General features: G+C 45.0%; 2 protein-coding genes across 7 annotated transcripts in view; both read left to right on the forward strand.

Annotated features, from left to right (window-relative positions):
• Positions 1 to 12460, forward strand: part of cox15 (cytochrome c oxidase assembly homolog 15 (yeast)) — a 27967-nt gene extending 15507 nt beyond the window's left edge. The window contains exons 6-9 of one of the 4 annotated variants that reach the window (XM_069900254.1): positions 1423 to 1504; positions 7507 to 7661; positions 8467 to 8580; positions 12378 to 12460. In XM_069900254.1, the coding sequence (XP_069756355.1) occupies positions 1423 to 1504; positions 7507 to 7661; positions 8467 to 8580; positions 12378 to 12449 (423 nt within the window). In that variant the 3' untranslated portion in view covers positions 12450 to 12460. Of the gene's footprint in view, positions 1 to 1422; positions 1505 to 7506; positions 7662 to 8466; positions 8581 to 10116; positions 10780 to 12377 lie in introns of those variants that run through there. The other 3 variants (XM_069900253.1, XM_069900255.1, XM_069900256.1) reach the window with 3 other exon arrangements.
• LOC138744320 (lactosylceramide alpha-2,3-sialyltransferase-like) overlaps positions 12408 to 19068 on the forward strand; it is a 29314-nt gene continuing 22653 nt past the window's right edge. For 2 of the 3 annotated variants that reach the window (XM_069900257.1, XM_069900259.1), the window contains exons 1-2: positions 12408 to 12498; positions 17071 to 17128. In XM_069900257.1, the coding sequence (XP_069756358.1) occupies positions 17097 to 17128 (32 nt within the window). In that variant the 5' untranslated portion in view covers positions 12408 to 12498; positions 17071 to 17096. Of the gene's footprint in view, positions 12499 to 16096; positions 16165 to 17070; positions 17129 to 19068 lie in introns of those variants that run through there. The other variant, XM_069900258.1, reaches the window with a different exon arrangement.

The raw sequence follows: 19068 nt of genomic DNA on the forward strand, positions 1-19068 counted from the left end.
CTTGGAGCAATCTGTTCCATTCCATTTCCACCACATATTTTCCTTCAGTCCATTAACTCACCTACCAGTAACTCTCTACCACTCACATTCTCTAGGGGTAATTTACAGCCGCTGCCAAACTGCACGTCTGAAGTTGTGGGAGGAATTCAGAGCACCTAGAGGAAACATTGCCACAGGAAGAACATGCAAACTCCACACAGAAAGCACCTGAGATCAGCATTGAACACTGGAGGTGTGGGACAGTTTTCTGTTCTATTGTGATCCCTATCCCTCCCTAAGAGAGGATGCTTTTGCAGCAGAGTTTGTCCAGTTTAATCTCTGGGGTGGTGAAGACATTAAAAAGACTGGATGTACATCATTTTGGAGCAGCCGTTCTTGGTGGGGGGGGGGGGGGGTGGAGCACGGACTAAAATCATAAAAAAAATTTTTGGTTTTTTTGTAGTTGATAGGAGAGAAGTACGGAGGAAACCACTGGGGCGGAATGTTTAGTTCAACGTGTCAGTGATCAGGACGAGGGTACGAATACCATGTTGTCTGAAAGGAGCTTGTTCATTCTTCGCCTGCCTGCAAGGGTATTCCCCTGGGGCTCAAGTTTCCTCCCACTGTTCAAAACGTACTGGGGCTGTAAGTTAATTGGGTGTAATTCGGCAGCATGGACTCGTGGGCCGAATTTTTAAATTAAATTTAAACGACACCTTCACAGGGAAGGGTGCCCAGAAACTAAGGGAGTCATAATCAACAAATGGGTGGTCCAGAGTTGGGAAGAATGAGAATAAGGATTCTGCAGAATTGTTCTGTCAATGTTTCAGCTCAATCTCACATCAGGGGTAGTGAAGCTATTGGACAGGGAACTTTGGGATAGAATTTGAGATTTACCAGAATGCTGCCTAGATTAGAAGGTATGAAATTTGGGGAGAGGTTGGTCAAACATGGGTTGTTTTCTCTCCAGTGTGAGAGGCGGAGGGGCGACCAGATAGAGGTTTATGAGCAGCATTAACAGGGTCAGAATCATTTTTTTTTCCTCAAGGTAAAGATGTCAAATATTTAAGGTCAGTTGCTTAAAGTGAGGGGTTTAAGTGGAGATGTGTGGGGCATGTTATGCTTGCATAGAGTTGTGGGTGCCTGGAATGGGTTGCCAGGAGTAGTGTTGGAAGCAGGTGCATTAGTTAAATTGAAGAGGCTTCTAGCTAGACAAGTGAATATGCAGGGATATCGATCTTGTATAAGCAACAGAGATTTTGATTTGGGCATCCTGTTTGGTGCAGACCTCTTGGGCCAAGTGGCCTGTTCCTGTGTTCTACCTCCATGGCATTTCCATTGAATCTCATCTCTGAGTAATGGGCAGGATTTAGATGCTGGGATTTGCCACAGTTTTTTGCATAAACTTTTATTTTTTTTAATGAGGTTTGTCTCTTGCCATAGATGCCAAATACCCGTCAGATGATGCTGTTCCGGAGATTTGCCCATGGGACTGGAGGACTGGTTTTTATAACTGCACTTTCAGGTAAAAGTTTGATACACAAAAGTGCTGGAGAAACTCATCAGGGCACATAGCAATCTTTATGGAAAGGATTCATAACCTGAGCTTTTCCTCAAGGTATGAGCAAAAAACAGGCAGGGAAGGAGTGGGGGGGGAGGAAAGGAAAGCACAGCCCTTTGACAAGAGGTCATGGGTGGATGTGGGTGGGAGGATTGAGAAAAGAAAAGCTGGGAAGTGATGGTGGGGGGGGGGGTAATAGCTCTCTGGTTGGAGAGAGAAAGGGTAAGGAGCTCGAGGAAAGGAGGCAGAGGGATTGGGAAAGGGAAAGGAGGCAGAGGGATTGGGAAAGGGAAAGGAGGCAGAGGGATTGGGAAAGGGAAAGGAGGCAGAGGGATTGGGAAAGGGAAAGGAGGCAGAGGGATTGGGAAAGGGAAAGGAGGCAGAGGGATTGGGAAAGGGAAAGGAGGCAGAGGGATTGGGAAAGGGAAAGGAGGCAGAGGGATTGGGAAAGGGAAAGGAGGCAGAGGGATTGGGAAAGGGAAAGGAGGCAGAGGGATTGGGAAAGGGAAAGGAGGCAGAGGGATTGGGAAAGGGAAAGGAGGCAGAGGGATTGGGAAAGGGAAAGGAGGCAGAGGGATTGGGAAAGGGAAAGGAGGCAGAGGGATTGGGAAAGGGAAAGGAGGCAGAGGGATTGGGAAAGGGAAAGGAGGCAGAGGGATTGGGAAAGGGAAAGGAGGCAGAGGGATTGGGAAAGGGAAAGGAGGCAGAGGGATTGGGAAAGGGAAAGGAGGCAGAGGGATTGGGAAAGGGAAAGGAGGCAGAGGGATTGGGAAAGGGAAAGGAGGCAGAGGGATTGGGAAAGGGAAAGGAGGCAGAGGGATTGGGAAAGGGAAAGGAGGCAGAGGGATTGGGAAAGGGAAAGGAGGCAGAGGGATTGGGAAAGGGAAAGGAGGCAGAGGGATTGGGAAAGGGAAAGGAGGCAGAGGGATTGGGAAAGGGAAAGGAGGCAGAGGGATTGGGAAAGGGAAAGGAGGCAGAGGGATTGGGAAAGGAGGCAGAGGGATTGGGAAAGGAGGCAGAGGGATTGGGAAAGGAGGCAGAGGGATTGGGAAAGGAGGCAGAGGGATTGGGAAAGGAGGCAGAGGGATTGGGAAAGGAGGCAGAGGGATTGGGAAAGGAGGCAGAGGGATTGGGAAAGGAGGCAGAGGGATTGGGAAAGGAGGCAGAGGGATTGGGAAAGGAGGCAGAGGGATTGGGAAAGGAGGCAGAGGGATTGGGAAAGGAGGCAGAGGGATTGGGAAAGGAGGCAGAGGGATTGGGAAAGGAGGCAGAGGGATTGGGAAAGGAGGCAGAGGGATTGGGAAAGGAGGCAGAGGGATTGGGAAAGGAGGCAGAGGGATTGGGAAAGGAGGCAGAGGGATTGGGAAAGGAGGCAGAGGGATTGGGAAAGGAGGCAGAGGGATTGGGAAAGGAGGCAGAGGGATTGGGAAAGGAGGCAGAGGGATTGGGAAAGGAGGCAGAGGGATTGGGAAAGGAGGCAGAGGGATTGGGAAAGGAGGCAGAGGGATTGGGAAAGGGAAAGGTGGCAGAGGGATTGGGAAAGGGAAAGGAGGCAGAGGGATTGGGAAAGGGAAAGGTGGCAGAGGGATTGGGAAAGGGAAAGGAGGCAGAGGGATTGGGAAAGGGAAAGGAGGCAGAGGGATTGGGAAAGGGAAAGGAGGCAGAGGGATTGGGAAAGGGAAAGGAGGCAGAGGGATTGGGAAAGGGAAAGGAGGCAGAGGGATTGGGAAAGGGAAAGGAGGCAGAGGGATTGGGAAAGGGAAAGGAGGCAGAGGGATTGGGAAAGGGAAAGGAGGCAGAGGGATTGGGAAAGGGAAAGGAGGCAGAGGGATTGGGAAAGGGAAAGGAGGCAGAGGGATTGGGAAAGGGAAAGGAGGCAGAGGGATTGGGAAAGGGAAAGGAGGCAGAGGGATTGGGAAAGGGAAAGGAGGCAGAGGGATTGGGAAAGGGAAAGGAGGCAGAGGGATTGGGAAAGGGAAAGGAGGCAGAGGGATTGGGAAAGGGAAAGGAGGCAGAGGGATTGGGAAAGGGAAAGGAGGCAGAGGGATTGGGAAAGGGAAAGGAGGCAGAGGGATTGGGAAAGGGAAAGGAGGCAGAGGGATTGGGAAAGGGAAAGGAGGCAGAGGGATTGGGAAAGGGAAAGGAGGCAGAGGGATTGGGAAAGGGAAAGGAGGCAGAGGGATTGGGAAAGGGAAAGGAGGCAGAGGGATTGGGAAAGGGAAAGGAGGCAGAGGGATTGGGAAAGGGAAAGGAGGCAGAGGGATTGGGAAAGGGAAAGGAGGCAGAGGGATTGGGAAAGGGAAAGGAGGCAGAGGGATTGGGAAAGGGAAAGGAGGCAGAGGGATTGGGAAAGGGAAAGGAGGCAGAGGGATTGGGAAAGGGAAAGGAGGCAGAGGGATTGGGAAAGGGAAAGGAGGCAGAGGGATTGGGAAAGGGAAAGGAGGCAGAGGGATTGGGAAAGGGAAAGGAGGCAGAGGGATTGGGAAAGGGAAAGGAGGCAGAGGGATTGGAAAGGGAAAGGAGGCAGAGGGATTGGGAAAGGAGGCAGAGGGATTGGGAAAGGAGGCAGAGGGATTGGGAAAGGAGGCAGAGGGATTGGGAAAGGAGGCAGAGGGATTGGGAAAGGAGGCAGAGGGATTGGGAAAGGAGGCAGAGGGATTGGGAAAGGAGGCAGAGGGATTGGGAAAGGAGGCAGAGGGATTGGGAAAGGAGGCAGAGGGATTGGGAAAGGAGGCAGAGGGATTGGGAAAGGAGGCAGAGGGATTGGGAAAGGAGGCAGAGGGATTGGGAAAGGAGGCAGAGGGATTGGGAAAGGAGGCAGAGGGATTGGGAAAGGGAAAGGAGGCAGAGGGATTGGGAAAGGGAAAGGAGGCAGAGGGATTGGGAAAGGGAAAGGAGGCAGAGGGATTGGGAAAGGGAAAGGAGGCAGAGGGATTGGGAAAGGGAAAGGAGGCAGAGGGATTGGGAAAGGGAAAGGAGGCAGAGGGATTGGGAAAGGGAAAGGAGGCAGAGGGATTGGGAAAGGGAAAGGAGGCAGAGGGATTGGGAAAGGGAAAGGAGGCAGAGGGATTGGGAAAGGGAAAGGAGGCAGAGGGATTGGGAAAGGGAAAGGAGGCAGAGGGATTGGGAAAGGAGGCAGAGGGATTGGGAAAGGAGGCAGAGGGATTGGGAAAGGAGGCAGAGGGATTGGGAAAGGAGGCAGAGGGATTGGGAAAGGAGGCAGAGGGATTGGGAAAGGAGGCAGAGGGATTGGGAAAGGAGGCAGAGGGATTGGGAAAGGAGGCAGAGGGATTGGGAAAGGAGGCAGAGGGATTGGGAAAGGAGGCAGAGGGATTGGGAAAGGAGGCAGAGGGATTGGGAAAGGAGGCAGAGGGATTGGGAAAGGAGGCAGAGGGATTGGGAAAGGAGGCAGAGGGATTGGGAAAGGAGGCAGAGGGATTGGGAAAGGAGGCAGAGGGATTGGGAAAGGAGGCAGAGGGATTGGGAAAGGAGGCAGAGGGATTGGGAAAGGGAAAGGAGGCAGAGGGATTGGGAAAGGGAAAGGAGGCAGAGGGATTGGGAAAGGGAAAGGAGGCAGAGGGATTGGGAAAGGGAAAGGAGGCAGAGGGATTGGGAAAGGGAAAGGAGGCAGAGGGATTGGGAAAGGGAAAGGAGGCAGAGGGATTGGGAAAGGGAAAGGAGGCAGAGGGATTGGGAAAGGGAAAGGAGGCAGAGGGATTGGGAAAGGGAAAGGAGGCAGAGGGGGAGGGGCCTAACAGAAACGGAAGAAATCGATATCAATGCCATCTGGCTGGAGAGTGCCCAGACGGAATATTACGTGTTGTTCCTCCAATTTGTGAGCTGCCTCAGTTTGGCTGTGCATGAGGCCATGAACAGACATATCGGTTATGGGAATGGGACATCGTATTGAAATGGTTGGCCACTGGGATGTCCCCATTATTGCAGCAGACAGAGTGAAGGTTCTCACCGAGTTGATCTCCCTATCTGTGTCCAGTCTCCCTGATGTAGAGGAGGCTCAATGGGAGCACTGGATGCAATAGTGACCTCCATAGATTCACAGTGAAGTGTTGCTTCACATTGGAAAGAATGTTTGTGGCCCCGGAAGGTGATGTGGGAAGAGGTGCAGGCGCAAATGAAGCATTTTCTGCCATCACAAGGGTAGGTGCGATTCTGACTCGCTGAGTTTCTCCAGCACTTTTTGTGTATTAAACCACAATCACAGGGTCTGCAAACTGCCTTGATTTTTTAAAAATTTAGACATGCAGCATGGTAACAGACCATTTCAGCCCATGAGCCCGTGCCACCCAATTACACCCAATTGACCTACAACCCCTGATATGTTTTGAATGGTTGGAGGAAACAGACATGGGGAGAACATACACACTCCTTATAGACAAAATGGGATTTGAACCCCAGTCCTGATTGCTGACACTGTAACATTGTTGTATTAACTGCAACACTAACCGTGCCACCCATCTCAAGTAAACTCAGGTAAAAGGCTGGCTGTTTGGGTGACACCAGAAGACACACCTTGGGTTGGTCTTGTGGTCTGCTATTAAAATAGGTCAAAAATCACCCTAAATTGAATGTGTGGAAAGGATTTGGAAACTACAATCGGTAGGTGTAAAATGGGTGAAGAGGCAGGGTCCTAATGGAGCCACAATCTGTGGATGACAAGATTGGCAGTAGATGCTGAGCCTGCTGTTATGGTTCTGTAGAGGTTGGTGTGGGAGTGCCTCCCTTGTTGAAATAATGCTGAAGCTCTGATCTTTGCCACCCCTTGTGATGATAACCACTGACTTTATGACCTGTTTCTTGCCTGTCCCATCCTCATTGTGTAAGGTGCTCTTTGGTCCTATTCACAGTGAGGCAAGGGCATGTATCTCCCCCCCCCCCCCCCCAATTTTACCAATCTTGGGGTCTTGTTTATTTTGTTTCTCGTAGAGTCAGGCAGCACAAACACAGGGCTTCAACCCGGAGTCCATGTCAACCATTAAGCACTTACTGGCACTCATCCTCTAGTGATACCATTTCATTCTTCCCACACTCCTACCATTCACCTTCACAATTTACAGTGGCCAATTAATGAACAAATCTGAACCACATTAGGTATGGAATGAGATCAGAGCCCCTGGAGAAAACCTATACAGAACAAGCACGTGCAGACTCCGCATCAGGATTGAACCTGGGTTTCTGTGCCCCCAATCGATTCTTATCTTTTGCCACATTGACCACCGCCAGTGGGCTGATATCGCCTCCAACCGTGCATCTTGGCACCTCACAGTTCGGCGGGCAGCAACCTCCTTTGAAGAAGACTGCGGAGCCCACCTCACTGACAAAAGACAAAGGAGGAAAAACCCAACCCCAACCCACCAATTTTCCCTTGCAACCGCTGCAACTGTACCTGCCCGTCCCGCATCGGACTTGTCAGTCACCAACGAGCCTGGAGCAGATGTGGACATACCCCTCCATAAATCTTCGAACGCGAAGCCAAGCCAAAGAGCCTTTTAATTCAGGGGCTTGCCTGGTTTTTATTTATACCTTTAAGAAAGACTCTGGCTTGGAATGTCGGTGATATATGGACACTGGTGACCTCTTATGGATGCTGTGAGACCTGCTGAGTTCCTCCAGCATTTCATTATTATAAATATACAGCAATCTTGAATTATGAATTAGTCAAATAATCTGGATAACTAGGTTTACTGGAACTTGAGTGAAAGCAACAAAATAAAAACAATGATGGAAATACTCAGCTGGTCAGGCAGCATCTGTGAAGGGAGAAACAGAGCTAATGTTTCAAGTTGATGATCTTTCTGTCCATGGATCGAATGGAAAATCATCAACCTGAGACATTAACATCAATGCTGAGTGCCTCCAGCAGATATAGTTTTTTTCCCCCAAACGGAATTAATTCCTGAATATTGAAGTCCATCTGTGGTTAATATTTGTCTTTTGTCTTTCTGCAGGGGCTTTTGTTGCTGGATTGGATGCCGGACTTGTTTACAACTCTTTTCCCAAAATGGGAGAGCGTTGGATACCTGATGACCTTCTGGCCTTTTCCCCAACTCTCCGAAACTTCTTTGAAAATCCAACCACTGTTCAGTTTGATCACAGAATCCTGGTAACTATTTCCAAAAGGAGTTAAATTCTTTTTACACTTTGCTCCCTAGTGTTTATTGAAATTTTTGCATTAGAATTTGGGCCCTCATCAGGCAGCACAAATTGACCCCTCCTGTAATTGATCTGAGTCCGAGAAGAAGAGCTTGTCTTGTATCTAGATCATCAAGCCTCATGTGTCATGCACAATTGAAGTAATTGTTGAAATGACATTGAGTTTCATGTTGATGTTACTGGGTCTGAAGGGCTTGGATTATAAATACACTAAATATTTAATTTCATTTTTATAGCATGATAACAGCCCCTTCAGACCCACTAGCTTGTGCCACCCAAATACCTCAATCAACCTACAACCCTGTATGTTTTAAAAGGTGGGAGGAAACCTACACAGACACAGAGAGAGAATGTACAAACTCCTTACAGACAGCGCAAGATTCGAACCTGGGTTGCTAACATTGTTACAGAGTTGCACTAACAATGTCAACCTAAATGTTGGGACCTTTTTTCCTGGAGTGTAGGAATCTGAAAGGTGACCATACAGGTGTATAAAATCATGAGGGGCATAGATGAGGTACTTTTCCCAGAGTAGGGGGAATCTAAAACTGGGGTGCAAAGATTTAGAGGGAGAGATTTAAGAGGGACTTGAGGGGCAGCTTTTTCAACTCAGTAGGTAGTCATAATGAGCTTGGATTTCAATTGCTTGGATTTATTTTGCTGGGATCATTCACTTGAATTTGTTACTGCACTGTAGAGAGACAATTTGGGGCTGATCTTGCCCTAATTCTGTAATTACTGCCCTCTATTTCCAGGGTATTGCCTCAATGACAACAGTGACCATCCTCTATGCAGTTTCCCGCAGGATGCCATTGTCCAGGAGAACTAGAGTGGCTCTGTCATCACTGCTGGCCATGGTTTACATGCAGGTACTGAGTGTATTTCAATCTTTTAAAGTTCTTGTGACGTGTCACTCACCAGCCTCTATGGTTAATGAGAGCTGAGACCAGAAGGTGGCAGGGATGTGGATAAAGAAATCAGGGTGGAGCCAGTTTGTAAATTCCATAACCAGATGAACTAATGAACCATGCCGATATAAAATGATGGACAATGTATTTTCAGGAATGGGTGGAGAGTCATGTTAGCCCCTCTCCTGTAGTCTCCCCATGTTTTCTCTGGAGTGACATCTTAGGGCTTCATTTGGCCTCAGGGCCTTCAGGAAGGGGCTATTGATGAGAATTCCCATTTTAAAAAAAAAAAAAAAAATCTTCATTGTCAAATTGTACATGATTTATTCCTCAAGCAGACCAGCAAGTCATTTCTAACATGCATACAGCAGTACACAATAGAGTGTAGGGTTGCAGTGAGGTGAGGCCCAGCTTCTGGCTAGAAATTGATCTTGTGATGGAGAGGTATGAGGATTTATTGTCAAACACATGTACATTGGTGCTGGGTCCTTTGTCATCTATATCAGCCATTCTCAATGGTGGGGGGGGAGGGGACAGCACATTTAAATAAAAGCCTTGTTTTCTTTTCACCTCATAAATATTCTTTGTTTTTTTTATGTAATCAGTCGAGGAGAAGTACAGGGGGGAAAAAAGTGTGACTGCTTCACAGGAAAGGGGCCCCATAAACTTGGTGCAGAGACCTGGTTTTCTTTGGTGGGGGGGAGGTCGGGCATTATTGTAAAAAGGTTGAGAATGGCTGATCAATATCAATGATATGGATGATGTGATAAAATTGGATCAACAAATTTGCAGATGATTCCAAGATTGGTGGTGTAGTGAATAGCGAAGAAGTTGTATAAGATGTTGGTGACGCCAAATTTGGAGTATTATGTGCCATTTTGGCCACCTATCTAGAGGAAAGATATCAATAAGATTGAAAGAGTGCAGAGAAGATTTACAAGAATGTTGCTGGGACATGAGCAGCTGAGTTGCAGGGAGCATTTGAACAGGTTTGGGCATTATTCTCTGGAGCGTTGGAGAATGAGGGGAGATTTGATGATAATATACATAATTATGAGAGATATAGATAGAGAAATAAAAGCAGACTTTTTCCCCTGAGAGAAGAACTGGAGGATGTGGATTAAGGGTGAAAGGTGAAATGTTTAAGGGGAACATTAGGGGGAACTTCTTCACTCAGAATGGTGGAAGTTTGAAATGAGCTGCCAGCGAAGGCAGATGATGTGGGTTCAATTTCAACATTTGAGAGAAATTTGGACAGGTGCGTGGATGGGAGGGGTATGGAGGGATAAGGTCTGGGTGCAGTTCAGTGGGGCTCGGCAGAATAATTGTTTGGCACGAACTAGATGGGCCTGTTTCTGTATTGTAATGTTTTATGGTTCCACAATGACAGGACGTGGTTTAAGGTTGGTTCTGGAGACATGTCATGGCCAACTTGTTGGGTTTTGCACACTGAAATTGCATTGAAATGTGTAAGTGTTCTATCTGACCCTGTTTTAGGCTGCCTTGGGAATCAGCACCCTCCTCCTCTACGTCCCAACATCTCTGGCAGCCACGCACCAGTCAGGATCTCTAGCATTGCTCACGCTGGCACTGTGGTTGATCCATGAACTCCGCAGGATCCCAAAGTGAAGCAAGACGTGCCAGCACATGGAGTTTGGTTTGAACATAGGTGGTGATCATTGATTGATTGAGCTCCTTGCTGTGATCTTGAATGAAGAGGCAACGAACAAGATATTCACGTGCACTGAGCTGATCGTGGGAATGCTCTCTTAGAAGTTGATGCAACATTTATCCAGGTTTCCTCCTTTCAGTGTGGCTGGTGAAGAGAAAATATTTCAATACAATTTTCTAATCCACATTTTTTAGTTTCCACTGTAAATGCAGTAGATCTATTCTGGTTACAGTCACTCTTGGTTGATTGGTGTAGCTTCGGAATATTATTCTGCAATCTGGTTTTAAGCTTCAGTCCACCTCTCAAGTTGCAAATCATCACTCATCACACTGTTCCCACTGCACATGAAAAACATGCTCTCAGCCAAGGCATATTGGATTCAGAAACCATTCCCCTGACATAGAGGTGTTCCACATTTCAAGAGGAAAGTATTTCACCATTTTTCTAAAAATGTTATAAAGTTTAATTACTGCAACATGATCCAAAATCAATAATTGTACATTTAAATGTTTATTGTACATTGTGAATGATTTTAAAAAAAAATAGTATTTTACAATATTCTTGCAGAATATATATTATCATTTGCTTTCTCTGACCAGAGCACACCAGCAAGTATTTACAGGCATATGGAAACAGATATGTTAGAAATACTCAGCCGGTCTGACAGTCTCTGTGGAGGAAGGAATGGAGTTGATGTTTCTGGTTGATACTCATGATTGTACGCATTATTTGTTCTGCGGGTTCTTGACCATTTTACCTCTTGAATTCCTTGAAAAGTTGGCCCTAATTCTAGTTCCTTGCACACCTCTGCATGCTTTCTTCTTGCTCCTCAAAAAAAACTCTTAACTGATGCCCTTTTCAAGATGTTATTACATCTTTCATTTCAGATTCCAGCAATTTCCATACCATTAGCAAGCCAGTCATTCGCATTTTCCTCCCTCTCCTTTCTTCACCAGTGAGTCCTCACTAGCTACCCTCCAGTCCCAGAATCTGTGGAAACCTAAAAGCTGACAGCCACAACAATTAAAGGCACCATCTTCAAAATGTTTAAATGACAAACATCAAGACCTGGGACTTGTCTGTTTTCAAGGTCATACAACTAACCAGCAATATCTTGATGAAAGGTTCATGCCAAAAATGTTGACTGTTCTTTTTCTCCCACCGATGCTGCTCGATCTGCTGAGTTCCTCCAGCAGACTGTGTTTTGCTCCATGCATCTCAAACTAACCCATTAGGCATTTGATTTATGGCATCTTTTTGAACTTCAGACATGCAGCACGGTAATAGACCCTATCAGTCCACGAGCATGTCGCCCAATTAACCTACAACCCTGATATGGGTTTGAACGGTGGGAGGAAGCCAGAGCACCTGGAGGAAATCCACACAGACATGGGGAGAGCGTGCAAACTCCTTACAGACAGCACTGGATTCGAGCCCCAGTCGTTGGCACTGTAACAGCTTTGCGCTCTCACTATGCTAACTGAATGGAGCCATGGATGAAATGTTTCTTCCCATCCTTTATAAATTCTCATCAGGAAGGACTCAGACCAAAAAAAACCAACTCCCTTTTACTTCCTGTGGATGCTGTGTGACCTGCTGAGTTTCTCTGGGACTTTTGTGTGGAGCTATTCAAGTGGCAACATCTAATGAAATGATAATGAGTTTATGGTTGTATATAATTTGCAATGTGCACATGCACTAAAATTTTTACTTGCTGTAGCTGAACAGGTACTTCATAAGAAAATGACATTAGTATACATTAAATTAAAAGAAATAATAAATACAAAAGATAGATACAAATATTCAGTTGATGCAGTGCAAGAAAAAGAAAAGTGGTGTTACAGGTGCAGACCATCCTTTTATGTGGGAGCAATCCCAAGATTAGTGTAACAAGGTGAGGTTCAAAAGCCTGTTAGCTATTGGAAAGAAAATGGCTAAATATTTGACAACTAATCTAGTGTTTCAGCAAAAAAATTGTTAATAATTCACTGAAACTGGAGAGCCTATCCATATTGATCAAAGGTCAACAGGGCTATGGATAAACCGAGTTTATAATTCAGCTGATCCAGGCAATTGTTTATAACAGCTAGTCATGAATGGAGAACTGCTACATATTAAATCGTCTTCCTGTGGTAAACCTGTCCGGAAGAGGGACTGAAGAACTGGAGAAAGGCTCTGCAAACTGGTGAAGTTTGTCCAGCAACCGGGTGAGTTCTTGCCAATGACAACCCATGTGTTTCCATATTACATGGTATGCTTGACTTGTATAAATTAGTTCTGTTAAGTATCCGTTTACTGTAAGTACGAAACACCCAAATACTTACTGCTGCCAAACATAAGATACACCAACAATAGTATGAATTATGTTAACCCAATGCACCATGAGATAAGAGTAGAAAATAATCAATATAAAGTGTTCATTTCACTTATGAATCTGCAGGGGTCATCCTACTGCATCTGATGTTCCCGTTGTGGTCTCTACATCAGAGACTGGGTGCAGACTAGAAGATTACTTTGTTGAGTACCTTGGCTCTGTCTGATGCAATAGTGTGGATCTCCCAGTGGCCATCCATTTCAATTCCACATCCCATTCCCTTGCTGACATGTTTGTCTGTGGTCTCGTGCACTTCCAGACTGAGACCACCCACAAATTGGAGGAACAATACCTCATCTTAAGACTGGGCACCCTCCAATCAGATGGCATTAATATCGACCTCTCACTTTCGTTAACCTGCCCCCTCATTTCTTCCCTGTCGCCCCTTCTCCCACCCCACCCCCACCAAAAGCTATGTCTATCCATTTTCCTTGTCTCTTTTCACTCAGACAAAATCAATTCTAACTTCTCCCCTTATATGCAACTAACACCTTTTGTTGGTCTGGACTTCCCCAGCCAACGCTGTCTTTTTTTCTGAGATTTTCTGTTTTGCTTATTCCTTCCTCTGTCATATTGCCACTGGGGTTGAACTGTGACAAGGACTTTCGCATCCTTCTCCACACAGCGAATGTGCATTCTTCATCTCAGAGACAGCATGCATTGTGAGTGATGTTCCTGTTGTACTGGAAGGATCTGACCAAGAGGGGTCCTCTCACTGCCAGCCAGATGAAGTCCTGATGCTGCTTCATATCTAGAGTTGGAGATACCTCAACCCTGGAGTTGAAATGTCAAGGAATCACAGCAAATCAAGATATTGCAATGCCTGGTGGATATTCCCCCCAGCTTATCCAAAAACTATTCCAATATTTAGCTTTCAGATCAGAGAAGGAACAGTTCATTTCCCCAAAATATAATTGATGAAAAATTCAGTTGTGCAAATGAGTTGGGCCTTATTCAGATTTATTGTCAGTACATACATGATATCACATACATCACTGAAATTCTTTTTCCTGAGGGTGAGGCAGAATTACCACTAATTGGTCGTGCAAACAAAAACTACACAGTGTAAAGTGTAAAAAGATAATGAATGTAAACAAACTGCAACACGGAGAACAAAAAAATCAATAAAATGCACTAGATCGATAGTTCCATTCAATCACAACCTGTCACCATTTCACTAATAGTAAATTCCAACATGAATAATTGTCATTGCTGCCGTCAGAGGTTATTGCACTCGTATTTTTTTCACTTGTTACTTTAGGAAACGTAAATTCTGCCCCCCCCCCCCCCCCCAAAAAGGAAATATTCCTGGTGTCCTGCCGAATAGTTGGTTACATTTAACAATGGATTTATTTGGCAATACACTCTGAATAATTGTCACACAACCAAGTCTGTTCCTTTGGCTAGTATCTATGAATCAACAGGAACAATACTGAAAATTTGAAAAAATATTGTGGAAATATCTGCTTTTATAATAACCATTTTTTAATACACTTACTGTGAGTCTTTAAAATCTGAGAGTTGTATTTGAATTGGTGTTATCCTGAAGCAGAACCTCCTCTTTTTTTTTAAAAAAAATTTTTTATTTTTCACATTATGAACCATAACCAAAATACACACAAACATTTCCTTCTTGAATATACACAGTGTCATTTTTCTCCCCTTCCCTCCCTCCTTCCCATCCCCCCATCCAACCCATTAAACGTTCAACATGTACAATGCAATTAACCCATTAAACAATGTCATCACACAATGAAAATAAACAAGAAAATTGTGTCATCTACTTATACACACTGAGTCAGTTCAATTCGTCGTCTTCCCATTCTATCATTTTATGGGGTGGAGGTCCGAGGCAAGCCCTCTCTGTTGTGTTCTATGTATGGTTCCCAAATTTGTTTGAATAATGTGACTTTATTTTTTAAATTGTATTTTATTTTTTCCAATGGAATACATTTATTCATTTCTATGTACCAATGCTGTACTCTCAGGCTCTTCTGATTTCCAGATTGACATTATACATTTTTTTGATACAGCTAAGGCTATCATAATAAATCTTTTTTGCGCTTCATCCAGTTTGAGGCCTAATTCTTTAGTTCTTGTATTACTTAGAAGAAAGATCTCTGGATTTTTTGGTATGTTGCTTTTTGTGATTTTATTTAATGCCTGATTTAGATCTTCCCAAAATTTTTCCACTTTCTCACATGTCCAAATTGCATGTATAGCAGAACCTACTCTTTGAAGCGGTTTATTATTGACCATTCTCTCCACCAACCCTGATTCCATCAGTTCTCCATCCATTCCAACTTGTTGGCTACTCAATTGCCTCATCTTACACAAGATAAGGCAGTGGTGTGTGTGATAAGGTGGGAAGGGGTTGGTCTCACTCTCTAACTCTTCACAAGATAAAGACAGCGGTGTGTGTGATAAGGTGGGAAGGGGTTGGTCTCACTCTAACTCCTCACTTTCTCCCTCTCAAACTTTCTCGCTCTCATACCTCCCTTTCACTTTCACACTTTGCTTTCTCTCACCGCCGTCCCTCTCTTCGAACATGAATTTGTTATTGCTGCCATCAGAGGTTATTGCATGTATTTTTTCAGTTAGATATCTCTCTCCCACTCTCCCCTCTCTCTTTCACCCCAATCACTTTGTCTTTCCTCTCTCTATCTTGCCCTCCCTCTTTCACCCTTGCCCCTTTAACCCCCCCCTCCCACCTGAATGTAGTGTCACGCTATTACAGCACCAGTGACTCAGGTTTGAATACCCTCCACCTAGCTGAACATAGTGTAAGACCATTACAGCACCAGCGATCCGGTTTCAAATTCAGTGCTGCTGCAAGGAGTTTGTATGTTCTCCTCATGTCTGTGTGGGTTTCCTACGGTTTCCATCCTTCCTCCAAAAACATATGGGGGTTGTAGGTTAATGGGTGTATTTCAAGGTACAGATTCATGGGGCAGAAAGGCCTTTTACAGTGTTGTTTGTCTAAAGGTGAAACCAAAAGACAAAGTCCCTCAGACGAAGGAAGTGGCAGAATCCTACTCCGTTAAGGCTTTTTCTAACAGAACTGCAATCACACAGGAGAGAGAAAAGAGAACTAATCTTTCCATCTCCTGTCCTCACAAACCATGGCCTAACCCTGTGAATGACCATCTGTAGAAGGCTGAATGATATGATTGTAGCTTGATTAACGATTACTTAAAGAGCAAAGTGAGGCCACCATTTCTTGTGTGTCCCACTCTCTCAACTTCACTCTTCAAAGCCCACTCCCACCTTTGATCCCACATGGCACACAGTCCCTGGGGCTTGCATGGATCCTTGAAGAGGCTTTGTTCAGTCTCTGATATTTTGTAGGCACTAGACAAGATTTTTTAGTGGAACACAAATAAGGTTTAGGACCAGCACCTCAAGATTCAAGAACACTTTCTTTCCAACAGTGAACCTCCCCCTGTTTCATTGATCAGGGTCTGCTCCAAGATCACAAAAGGACTATATCTACACTATTGTAAGTCACTTTATTTGCACTAGGATCACTGAATATTTATTAGCTAGTTTATGTATTGACTGTTTTAATGTCATTCAATTAGTTGACTATCATAGTTTTCCTTTACAAATATCTGCTTGGCTGCAACAAGAATGAATTTTGGTGCATATGTACATAAGACATAGGAGCAGAAATAGGCTATTCAGCCCATCGAGCCTGCCCCACCATTCAATCATGAGCTGATCCATTTTCCCACTCAACCCCACTGCCTGGCCTTCTCTCCATAACCTTTGATGCTCTGGCTAATCAAAGTCTATACCTTCTGGCTGAAGAAATTCCTCCACATCTCTTCTAAGCAGATGCCCTTCACACCCTAAAGTTGAAACCTCTTGTCCTGGACTCTCCCACCATGGGAAACAACCTTTCTACATCTACTCTGTCCATGCCTTTCAACAATCTAAATGTTTCAATTAGATCCTCTCATTCTCCTAAATTCCAATGAGTACAGGCCAAGAGCTATCAAACAAATGCTCTTAATCCTTTCATTCCTGGAATCATTCTAGTGAACCTCCTCTGAAACTTCTCCAACATCAGCGCATCCCCTTCTTGAATGAGGAGCCCAAAACTGCTCCCAGTACTCGGAGTTGGGTCTCACCAGTATCTTATAAAGCTTTAACCATGTGTATTTCAATGATTTCAATCTACTGGAGTCTTGAGCAAATAAAGAGAGGGTGGAGGGACTTCCTGGGACTGGCAGCAGCTGAGACCTAAAACTTTGACTTTCTCTCCACGGACACTGATCTGTTGAGTCTCCCCATCCTTCAGCCTTTGTTTGCTGAAAGTATTTACAGTGATACGACTTCTACCAACAACTTATAGAATCAACAACCGAGAAAGACCAATTATTTAAAGTTCTTGTCTCTCCAGTTTTCCGTCTCAACTGAACTGGTGCAATGAGCCCACCCAGAACCTCCTTCAGTAAGAGGTAAGTCCATCCTGGGGAGAAGGCAAATATTTCCCCCCCGTTGTTCAGGTGCTTTGCTGTTTGGCGTGGGCGATTGTGTGTGTCTCTCCATCCATCACGGTCTTTTGACTTTCTGAATTGTAGTTGTTGCCTCCCCTATTTCTAACTATGATGTTAATCCATCTATCATTTTCATTCTGTCTGCCTCTGCTACTTTTTCCTTCCAACTTTCCAGTTGTAACTGAATGTTCTAATCTATCTCTTTGCATGATGTGTCCAAAGAATTTTGATGTTTTCTGATTCTTTTAAGTAATGTTAAGTTTTCATTCTTTGTAGAACTTTGTTTATTATCCTGTCGATAAATGATATGTACAGCATTCTTCTGAGAAACCACATCTCTGCCACATTTATTCTTTTTTTCGTTGCATTTGTAATGATCCATGATTCACAGCCAGGCATCCGTATAGGAAGAATGTCACCGCTGAGAGATCGAAGGTGGATGTCAATTGCTAGTTTCTTGTTTGTTAGAATGCTTCTCATTTCTATAAATGCTGTTCTTGCCATTGCTATTCTTGCTTTTATGTCCATTTCACATTTGCCATCAGATGTTGCCCATGATTCAAGTTAATTGAAGTTGTGAACTAGATTCAGGATTTCATTTCCCAGAATGCCAATTTGGTCGGCAAGAACGCGTTTGGCTATAAAGCCTGTTCCTTGCTGTGTGGCTTAAATCAAAAGATCCTTGAAGGTGACAACACAGGTAGATAACGTGGTTAAGAAGGCGGCTGGGATACTGGCCTTCAGGCAGGTTGCTGAACATCAGGGCAGGGAGGTTCTGCTCCAACTGTGGTCAGACCTCCGATAGTAGTGCAAACTGTTCTGGTCCCAAAACTTCAGAGGTTGGTGGGAGTGCTTTGTTGCTGGCAAGGGTGCAGGGTGGCATTCACCAGGACATTGCTTGAAGAGCAGAGCCTCAGTTATCCGAAGAGGATGAGACTGTCTTCCCAGGAGAATGTTACAATTGGATGTGATTGAAGTTTGTGAAATTGAGGTGTAGATAGAGCAGGCCCCAACACCCCCTTTCCTCCTCCCAACTTATCAGAGGTAGGTAAAACCAGAGCACATAGATGAAGAGGTAATAAAGGTTCAGAGTACTGTGAACACACTGCTTGACTGAGTGGTGGAAGGAGTCACTGATAGTGTTCAAGATGAGTGCTAAAAAGGTTTCAGATTTATTGTCAGAGTACATTCACGACATCACATACAACCCTGACATTCTTTTTCTGTGGGCAAAGCAGAAATATCACATCAGTAGTGCAAAAAAATGTACACAGTGTAATCTATAAACAAATAAAGAACTGTAAACAGATTTTAAAATCTGACTGCAATAGAGAGAATTTAAAAAATGAATAAAGTGCACAAGTAAGAGTCCTTAAATGAGTCCCTGATTGAGGTTATTGTTGAGGAGTCGAATAGTGGAGGGGTAGCAGCTGTTCCTGAACTTGGTGGTGGGAGTCTTGAAGCATCTAGGCCTCTTTCCTGGTGGCAGCAGAGAGAACAGAGCATGTGCTGGGTGGTGTGGATCCTTGATGATTGCTGCTGCTCTCTGACAGAAGTGTTCCCTGGAGATGTGGGGAGGGTTTTGCCTGTGATGTCCTGGGCTGCGTCCACTTCCTTTTGCTCATAACTTAATGTAGGAAAATGGGATTCATGGGGATGGGTCTTCACTGGTCAGTGTGAATGTAGTGGGCCAACTGGCCTGTTTCCATGCTGTACCACTCTGAATGTAGGACTGGTGTAAATGATCAGTGCAGACTCTGGCTGAAGGGGCTGTTTCTGTACTGCTCGACTCTATGATAAAGAACCTTCACTTCTGGGTGCGAAGTTCAAATGTGCAGTTAAAAGTGCTCTAAACCAGCCACCCTCAGCCTTATTCTTTTGGCTACGGTCCCCTTTGGACT

Source organism: Narcine bancroftii, chromosome 10 (assembly GCF_036971445.1).
Source record: "Narcine bancroftii isolate sNarBan1 chromosome 10, sNarBan1.hap1, whole genome shotgun sequence".
In the NCBI taxonomy this organism is placed as follows: domain Eukaryota; kingdom Metazoa; phylum Chordata; class Chondrichthyes; order Torpediniformes; family Narcinidae; genus Narcine; species Narcine bancroftii.